Source organism: Symphodus melops (genome assembly GCF_947650265.1).
Source record: "Symphodus melops genome assembly, chromosome: 17".
NCBI lineage: Eukaryota > Metazoa > Chordata > Actinopteri > Labriformes > Labridae > Symphodus > Symphodus melops.
Genome location: NC_136707.1, coordinates 22,914,979 through 22,925,017, shown reverse-complemented (window position 1 = coordinate 22,925,017; position 10,039 = coordinate 22,914,979). Strand labels below are relative to the sequence as shown.

General features: G+C 48.9%; 1 protein-coding gene across 7 annotated transcripts in view; it reads right to left on the bottom strand.

The window, feature by feature from the left end:
• Nucleotides 1-1,352: 1,352 nt before the first annotated feature.
• cacna1aa (calcium channel, voltage-dependent, P/Q type, alpha 1A subunit, a) overlaps nt 1,353-10,039 on the bottom strand; it is a 61,173-nt gene continuing 52,486 nt past the window's right edge. For 4 of the 7 annotated variants that reach the window (XM_079365976.1, XM_079365978.1, XM_079365979.1 and 1 more), the window contains 8 exons: nt 9,136-9,252; nt 8,903-8,968; nt 8,548-8,645; nt 8,289-8,439; nt 8,035-8,162; nt 6,588-6,684; nt 2,398-2,512; nt 1,353-1,873 (listed from right to left, as the gene is read on the bottom strand). In XM_079365976.1, the coding sequence (XP_079222102.1) occupies nt 1,602-1,873; nt 2,398-2,512; nt 6,588-6,684; nt 8,035-8,162; nt 8,289-8,439; nt 8,548-8,645; nt 8,903-8,968; nt 9,136-9,252 (1,044 nt within the window). In that variant the 3' untranslated portion in view covers nt 1,353-1,601. Of the gene's footprint in view, nt 1,874-2,395; nt 2,513-5,665; nt 5,763-6,587; nt 6,685-8,034; nt 8,163-8,288; nt 8,440-8,547; nt 8,646-8,902; nt 8,969-9,135; nt 9,253-10,039 lie in introns of those variants that run through there. The other 3 variants (XM_079365977.1, XM_079365983.1, XM_079365981.1) reach the window with 2 other exon arrangements.

The following is a 10,039-nucleotide window of genomic DNA, read 5'->3' as shown; positions in this document are numbered from 1 at the left end:
GCAATCAAAGGCAACTCATTCTGATAAATGAAAGAAAATTCAGGTCGCTCCAGAAATCGGCAATCATCCGATCGCAAGAATCAACACAAAATTAAAATTTATGTCATTTCAAATGAAGCAAAAAAATAAATCAAATCTGTGATATCTGATTGAGACTATCACTGTCTTCTTTTGACTCGAATGCAAATGTAATAACAAAAGCATGAAAAGGTTTTCATAGCTTTTGGTTATCTCCAGAGCATATCACATGCATTTCACAGTCTTAAGCATTCACTGTATTATGCAACTAGTGCGTTAGCACACGTGCATTTAGTCTCAGTGTAATGACACTCGGTAAGCCAGTAACTGCACACAGCTGACCGCCCCTGGAGTGAAAAGACGTCTATAGAGAGTTGATCTATAGTGAGGCACCCTCTGATCTCAGGCACACACAGGTGACGTGTTGGGGGTCTTGGTGGAGCTGCTGGAGGGACTGGTCTGAAGGGAAAGGAGGAGTGTGTGTGTGTGTGTGTGTGTGTGTGTGTGTGTGTGTGTGTGTGTGTGTGTGTCTTCCATGCAGCCTGAGCTATATTAGTGGGTCTGTTTACACCTGGTATTAACCGTAGACTGTATAAAACATGGACGTAGCCTCTATGACATCACAGGAAGCTGAGAGAAGGTGGCGGCCATATTGAAAATGCTCGCTGTTCTTAACTTCCAGAAAATGTAGAAAAAAGCCTTACAGTGAAGTTAAGGTGGGCCTTTAGCCTGCTAGCTAACAGCTGCCTTCCTTAGCTCTAGTAGCCTGCCTCAAGTGGACACTCGGAGAACTGCAGGTTGTAGCATTCCTTAATGGTTCATTTTCCACCCTGTAAGTTGCAGTTTGATGTTAGCATGTATCCTGAGTGAGCTGATCACAGGTGGGCGGGCTCATGATCACCTGAACAGCTGTATGGCCTCAGATGTGCGTGTATGTGCTCCACGCTCCAGTGCAACGCTAACCCCCCGCTAACTCACCTGTCATTCTCCCGGACGTCTCGTCTCGTCTCTGTAACTATTCCTGCGTTTGGTGCATGTGGAGAGCGTGTGCGGGTAAGACCGTGCACACATCACAGCTGACATTAATTCAGTCAGGATGTCCGATGTTTAAAATACAAGTAAACATCGAACACATCTAGATTAATGAGAAAAAATAAACTGGCCAAGGCACATGCTCTTCTTTTAGCATGCCGGGCTTCCACCGCTGAAAACAAACAGCAGAGATGCGTAGCATAGCAGAAGCTGCGCTGTCGACGAGCTACAGAGATAGCATGCTCATCGTTTGTACAAAGAGTAAAGCATCGAGCATGAAGGACATTTACAAAGTAAAGCTGTACAAGCAGTTAAATTGTTTGTTTGGTGTCTGAGAGGAGGCGTGACGTACTTCGATAAATACTTCAGGACTAAAATAAATGTATAGCACGACTGGGACGAGGACAACAGTCCAATGAAATGACCTCACAATCAGATGTCAGAGGACATATTTAATACCAGATGTAAACATCTCAGAGCCGTTGTTTGTCTTTGCTCACGGCCGCGTCACGACGTCTTTATAGACTTGCAGTGTATGTGGGTAAGTGGGGTCATGTGCCAGCTTGTATCAGAGGGTGCAGCAGTGACAGAGACTGGCTGAGAGAAGCGGTTCCTCGGGTGGCGTGAAGAGAAACATCGTTGGAGCACTGGGCGGCGCAGGGTGGCTGCATCCGAGGCCACGTGTCTGCACCTGCGCGCACGCTCTGCAACTTACACTTGTGCGGCGTAACCAGCAAATCCAGAGTCTTCTGGGACAGATTGGGCCAAATCGCCATCATCTCCTTCCTGAGCTCTGCGTCCATCTGGTGCTTGTCCACACCACCTGGGCAGATTCAACAAAGCACGTGCACACGCACACGCACACACACACACACACACACACACACACACACACACACACACACACACACACACACACACACACACACACACACACAGCACGCGAAGAGTGCACGGACACGTTGAAATTCAGACGTCCATTCGCATCCATTCAGATAGAAAAGGTATAAGAGGACAAACAGACATGAAAACAGAGACACAGGAGAGGTGAGAAGTTATTACCGTCAGCCTCACACACACACACACACACACACACACACACACACACACACACACACACACACACACACACACACACACACACACACACACACACACACACACACACACACAGGTGACATCACAGAGAGGATGTACCGCCATATCAAACATTGTACTTAAGGTGCATCAGGGACAGCTCGCGGTTTCTGGGTTTTAGCGGACAGCACTGCACCAAGAAGGAAATAAGACAAAGAAGAAGAGAGGAGGTGAAAATCGGAGAAAAAGGAGGAAAAGGGGGTTTCAAACCTTCGGCACCCTTGGCGATCTTGATGTCCAGGGCCGTGCGGATCAGCGCCATGAGCGTGGAGTTGAAGTGGACTGTGTTGTCGTCGGCCACCGGCAGATCCATCCGCAGGAGTCTCTGTGGGGGAGCCAATCAGTGTGGGCAGTGAGGAAAACCAGGAAGTAAGTGGGGTGTATGTGGAACCTCCAGGTGACAAGGGGGAGTCAGGGGGGGGGGGGGGGGTGTCTGGGTAGAGGGGAGGGGGGGGGGGGGGGTTAGAGGAGCATTGCATAGTCTCTGACTCCGTCTGCCATCAGACTACGAGGATTTCCTCAGCTGTGGTGAAAAGAAGCTCACATGTTTTGTTTCCTGATATGAAAGAAACCTGTGAGTTTAAAGAGTTTTTTTTTTTTATGATTTTTTTTCTTCTTGATTTGTCCCTTTACTGAAAATATGACTTATTGTAAAAACAGTTGTAGATCTGGTTTTCTCTCCTCTAAAAGATCTCACAGGTTGTTTTTTATCACGAGCGACCCTGAGCCTGGGCCACTCCTATGCAGAGCTCCCCCTGGTGGTGGGGAGGGGGGCGTGGGGGGGTTGGAGGTTCACAGTGAAAACCACAAAGACCGGATGATGAACCAATAAAGCAAAAACAGCCAAGGGACCGATCTAAGGAAAGGGGAACACTCTCGTTTTGGTTTATTGGTTTCATCCTTGAAGGTCCTGTTGGTTTTTAATTCAAACAGAGACGCACGCCGACTCACTGATGCCGGAGTGAAGTCAGCGTGTGTGCGGTGACGGGATACGGCGACCACCCCAACATGCAGCATATCATGCCTCCCACATATCAAGCTTAAATGTCCCTCCTCTAATCCTCTATTAAAACCTTTACCCCCCCCCCCCCCCCCCCCATGCAGCATGCGATGCACATTATGCCTCACAGGACAAGCAGCTGCGCAGCCGTACACAGAGAGCATCCTCTGTTGGCGACATTAAAATGAGTTTGGGAGGTTGTTTTTTTTTTAAAGCTGTTATTAAAAGAAATTGGTAAAGTAAGCTGGACTCTCTGAAGTCTGAAGGTGTGACAAATGGGCTTAAAGGGTTAATAGGTGAGAGAGAGAGAGCAGTGTTCTGTGGAAAAGAAGAAAAAGGCCTCCATGGAAAGCAAAATGGCTGATCATGTGACTATAACCCAGAGATATGTCTGCAGGTAGTTAGAGGGCAGAGCTGATGATGGAGTTCAGGAGCGAGTAAAGAGAAGGAGTGACTGAATAAGAAAAGGAAAAGGAGGAAATAATCAAAAGGAGACGTCACCACACTGTGTTGGCTGATCCTGCTCTGCTGTCTCTCTCCAGGACAGAGGAGATCAGCAGAGGTGCATTGTGGGTCATTGTTCTGTGGACGGGTTTGGATTCATCTCATCAGCGTAAGGACGGTGAGGGAGGACTATGAGGTCATGCATGTCGGGAGTGTTAAGGCTGCTGGACGGGGGGCACTGAGGGGGGGGGGGCACTGAGGGGAGGGGGGGGGGCACTGAGGGGAGGGGGGGGGGCACTGAGGGGAGGGGGGGCTTTTAGCATCTACTGTAAGGCTGGGAGTCAAACTGAAAACATGATTCTGTGAGAAAGACTCAGCGATGAAGCAGAGGGGAACCCCCCCCCCGGGTCAAATAGCACGACAGTACGGATAACTTCAGACTGCGACGGCCGACTCGCCTGTGAAGGTGACCGACTTCAAGTCAAAGTCACGATTACGTCACAGGAGTTGCACGCCGACAACACGGGGGCCGAAAAGAGGAAGCAGGTGGACAGAAAGGTGAAGGTGTCGTCTGAAACGGCCCGCACGTCCATCGTCTATCGTTTATATTCAGTACATACAGAGACTGGAACGCCTTTAGTGCTTCTTCAGTATCGGCGGCAGGTTTCACTGCGATGTCGAGCCGACGGTGAGTTCGTGTCAGGTCACTGCGAAGCGTGAGCTCGCTGTGAGACAACTCGAAAGGGTCTAAAAGCTCCCCGCGCTATCTTCATCTTCTGACTCGACTTCACGTTAAAAAATGGTCGTTATGTTCCTCGCCGGAGAGCTTCTTTAACCCTTCACAGGCCGCACTGATATTAAAGGAAGTGCATGTTTATAACCAGTACTATTTGGCCCGGGTGGACTGGAGGAAGAGGAGGAGGAGGAGGAGGAGGAGGAGGAGGAGGGTGGATGAAGCGATGCTCAGCGGTGGAGCGATCTCCTGCGCCTACAGGCTGAGTGGCCGGCTGTCCCCTGAGGCTCACAGTGATCTGCTGATGATGTGGAGCGGGTGTTAGCTTGATCAGAAGGGGGGGGGTTACATGAACATGTCGTGACGTAAAGGTACATTCTGTTTGTTACGCTCATGAATCTCTGACTCCCGTGTCTGTGCTGGTTGTTTGACAGAGCGGCTGCTGGAGGTTTTATCGGCCATGCAGGAGGCAGGTGAGGGAGTGTGCATGTGAGGGGAAGGGGAGCAGTATGCAGAGATGAAAGAGGGGGGGCTGGAAACAGAATAGAACTGCATTGACGACAGAACCAAAAGGACAAAGAGAAGATTGGACTTGCAGATAGAAAAAGGCAGCTTGGGGGGGCTTGGAGCTGCTACATGAAGGCTAACAGGAAAAGAGACGTCTGCGTCTGTATGGCAACCAAAGGCTCTCTGAGGAAAACACACCACTGACACAAGCTACCCTTAGAAATAACACCGACCGCAGGTGTGTGTGTGTGTGTGTGTGTGTGTGTGTGTGTGTCTGCCCCATCCACAGGACGGGACGAGTCAGAGGACGTAAGTCTGCAGGACCTTCCAAGCCCTGCTGCACATGCATGTCCCTGTGTGTGTGTGTGTGTGTGTGTGTGTGTGTGTGTGTGTGTGTGTGTTGACATGACTCCCATGTTATTCTTGCTGTTTATAGTGTGCAGGCTTCTGCATGGGGAGGTGATCATGTGTGATCATTGTGCACTATGCAAACGAGCTGAGAAGGTCCCTCTTTTCATCCCCTCCTGTGGATACACGTCCCCGCCAGACCCTTTAACCTGAGCGTGTTTCTAGCTCCGCCCACCAATCGCACACCACCACACAACTCCACAACACCGATGAGCCCCTCCCCCCCGACCCCCCCCGACTTTCCACGAGGAGAAAAGGAAACAGAACCAAAGAAACCACAACACTAAAATTTACACCACGTTGAGCGCTTAAATCCCTGGTCCCCCCCCCCCCCCCCCCCCAAACACCTAAAGGAGACTCGGGTGAGGACGGGGGTCCTTGCTGACCTTGTAGGCCACCCGTGCTGGACACCTCTTCCCGAGGCCCAGAGGAGGACACATGTGCCTCAGCATGTCATACATTTCCCTGCAACTGATCCTGCCACTGCATCATCATCAGCCAGTTCCATCAACCCGCCAACAAGAGCGCCGAGAAGGGCGAGAGAGAGAGAGAGAGAGAGAGAGAGAGAGGAGCAAAAAGATGGAGAGGAACAAAAAGAAACAGGAGAACCAAAAAAAAGAGGAAGTGATAGAACAAAACAACAGAGAGACAAGGTTATTGGGTCGATCTGTGACGGCGTGGCATCTTAAGGAGCTCGAGAACTCAAAGATGGTCACGGCGATAAAAGAGAGGGAGCGTAAATGAGAGAAGGAGGGGGAGACAACAAGAGGAAAATAAGGATTAAATGTTCCCTTTTAATATCAAAACTCTGCAGCAGGAAGAAAAAAAAAAGAAGATGTGTGTATATGTGGCAGAGCTTGACCTGCCCGGGCGAGGAGGGACGGGAAGGAGGAGGAGGAGGAGGAGGAGGAGGAGGAAGGGGAGTCAATGCAGTTTCTGTCTTTCCCCCAACCCCCAAAAACCGAGAACAATGCAACACTACAGTGGGCAACCGTAGCTTGCTGCATTATAGCCACGGCTCCACAGCAAGCAAAAGAAAAGAAAACTCAATACAGTGTTCAAACTTCTTAAAGTGGACCCCCCCCCCCCCCCCCCCCCCGCCCCATTTCACTGAGTGCATTTCACATGCGTCTCTGGGTGTCTGCATTGTCCCGCACATTCTCTCAGCAGTTCAGAATGCAGGTCGAAAAATGGTTGTAAAATTGAAATGAAAAAATAAAACGATAAATAAAGCGGCATTCATTCCATTCCCGAATGCTGTGGCTAGCAAGTGTGGTTGAGAGATTTTTGTTTGGATGGAAGTCAAACCTTGCAGGCCACCCTATGAGGGCATTTCTTGCCTAAGCCGAGAGGCGGGTCGATAACTCGCAATAAACTGTACATGTCCTTATAATGAATTCGCCCGCTGCAAGAAGAATACAGGGGAGTTAAGAAACACACACACACACACACACACACACACACACACACACAGAAAAAACACAAACAGATCCAGAGAGAAGAGAAAAAACATTGGGAGGAAGAACACAAGATTGACAAATACACAGCATCGGAAAATACTCAATGTGTTTATTGTAAGTGTGTGGAGGTAAGTTTAGTTCGACTCTCTCTCTCTCTCGCTCGCTCGCTCTCTGCAGTCCGACCCCTGACCGGCTGTGTGTAATTAAAGCATTGCAAACAGAGGAGGAAAGCATGTGCTTTGTAAACAGTGCCTCCCTTAATAGCTGCTTGTAGTGCGTCCTTCCCCTCCCTCTTAAATACGTGTTCGGTGTCAGCTGACGTTGCTGCTCCCTTTGTTGAGACGCGGTGCTGTCAGTGTTCGTACGTCCGGGGGGGGGGGAAACATTTTAAAGCTCTTTGAAAAATATCGTTTGATTTCGAGGGTCAAAAAATTTTAAAAAATAAAAAAATGAAAGGCAGGGTTGGTAAGTCTGGAAAGCGAGCGAGATTCGTCATCAGGGCTCCGTGTAAACGTTAAAAAGCCACGCCCCCCCCCCCCCCACACACACACACATCATCAAACATGACTATTATGGGATGTCACCTGTCCCCCCCCTCGACTCCCTCAGTTGTAGCTTCATGGTCGTATCCTCTGCATCATCTAAACTCTCTGATCTCAGTGAAACGTGCAGGCCGGTGCACGCCAGGGGTCGACTATGATCAGGGACCTGATTGGTTACTTTCCATCTGGACCCTCACAGCTGTGATAGGTCGGATGTTTATACAAACATGCACGCTGGATGAAGTCACCAGCAGAAGAATTATCTGTCCTTTCTTTATATTGGATCTGAGTTGTTGTTCTTGCCATGGTTAGAGCAGTCCATGTGCAGTCTACAGGACAGCACGAGGGCGACACACAGGCACTGGAATACAGATACCATGGAAGGCAGCACGTCTACAGAGCTGCAGCACGGGGAGCTTTGTTTGGAGCGTAGACGTTTTCAGCAGTATGCAGATTCCAGAGGGGGACGTTTGGATTTGGAAAGGGCTGGGAGGTGTTTGAGGAGGGAGAGGAGGGGGGAGGGAGGGAGGGGTTGTACGGTGTTCAGAGAGCGAGATCACCAGATGCCTCATGAGGTTATATCCTGGATCTGTTACAGCTCTCTCGTTTGAGAAGGATCAGAAGGTCACTGTTTTTAATCGTGTTTCTGTTTCTACACTCTTTAAAACACGTCGATCTCATGTTTGCGTTATCTGTGTGTGTGTGTGTGTGTGTGTCTACGTGCACCTGAGGGGCGTGCACGTGACCACTCACCAGGCTGCAGGATCATACTCGGCCCATATCCTGACATACTCATCCAGGTGGTGAGGTCCCAGAATGGATGAATCTCTCGTCAGGTACTCAAAGTTGTCCATGATGACGGCTACAAACAGATTCAGCATCTACACACACACACACACACACACACACACACACACACACACACACACACACGTATACAAAATTAAAAAGCCAGGACAGCGACACGGTGCAGATGTGGAGCGATGCACTCTGCAGCCTGAACTCACCAGGAAGGAACAGAAGAAGATGAAGGAGACAAAGTAGAGGTAGGCGAACTGGCTGCCGCACTCTGGATCCGTGTTCCCTGACAGCTCGTCACAGTTCTTACCCCCCAGACACGCCAGCATGATTTCATGCCACGCCTCCCCGGTTGCACTCCTAAAACAGACGAGGGAAAAAAAAGGAAGGATTTGGAGGATGAATGGTGAAAATCTGCAAGACAATAAATAAAACAACACACACACACACACACACACAAACGCATACCTGAAGAGAAGCATGAGAGCCTCTACGAAGGTCTGGAAGTTGTTGTGCTGGTTGATGGCACTATCTTCCTCCTTTTCAAGTTTGATATTCCCGAACAGCTGTTGAACACAATCGCTCCGTTAACACTCGACCCTGCCGGCCTTCCTCATCGCCGACGACTTTTTAAAACCATTTATCGTCATTAACTCTCACACTGGGATCCTGTTTCTGCAGAAAATCCTCCTGAGGATTACCATCATCCTCATCCCCTTATCTACCTCATCCTCCTCATCCTCCTCCTCCTCATCATCATTATCCTATAAAAGATATTCAGTTCATCCCGAAAGGACTGGAGCCGCTCTTAGGTCTCACCCACCTGCATCCCAATGATGGCGTAGATGAAGAACAGCATGGCGATGAGGAGGCAGACATAAGGCAGCGCCTGAGGAGGAGACACATTCATGGTTTGGTGTTTTTGCTTTGTGACATCTTGAGAGCGCAGCTCATCATAAACGTGTGCATTGACTGGATATGAGTTTTTCTCTTCCTTCTTGGAATATCAATGCAGAAGATCTGGGTGTGAGTTGTGCGGTATAATTGGGTTTGAACCTTGAAGGACTGAACAAAGGTCCAGAGCAAGATGCGGATGGTTTCTCCCTGCCTCAGCAGCTTGATGAGACGAGCCGCCCTGAACAGCCTCAGGAAACTTAGGTTGATGAAATTATTCTACAGTACAGCCAGAACATAGCAGCAGATAAGACAGAGAGAGAGAACAAGAGAGAGAGAGATGCAAGGAGGAGGGTGGATGGATTGGGGATAAAGGGAGAGACTGGTTAGTCGTGATGCAAAGAGTGCAAAAATATTCACCTCAAACAATCAAGGAAAAAAGAATCCAAATCAAACTGAGGGAAATTCAAACTCAAGACAAATCAAAGGATCAGGAGCCAAACAAGTCAAAGCAAACCAAACTCAAATCAGCAAGGCTCCAACAAGCTTTTCATGTCAGGTAAATTAGGCAAAACCAAACAACACAAGGGAGGGGGAGGGACGGGGGATATCATCCAAATCTAACTAGTTTCATCCAATCGGGTTACGGAGTAGTAAATCGTGGGAGGAATGGTGAGTCGTTAAAGTGCAGGGACGTTTCCTTGGAAGGACAACCAAATGCACTAATTCTCTCAAGGCAAGAATATGCAAACCTGGAAGCAAACCCACGAGCATGCAGATGTGCACAAGGCAAAAAAAAAAACCAGTCCAACTAATGGCAGCTGATGCACCATCCAATAGGAGACACCCGGTGGTGATGATGTCACAGCCCAGTAGAGAAGGTGGTTGAAGGACTAATTAAGGTCGTTACTTCCTGATTTGTCTCATCAGTGTGACGTTGGAAGTTTAAGCCAAGACACACAGTATATATATCTACATATATAGATATATATATACTGTGGTTTCTGATATATAGATATTTATATATGTGTGTGTGGCATTTTAACGTTTGTGTTAGCTAATAAAT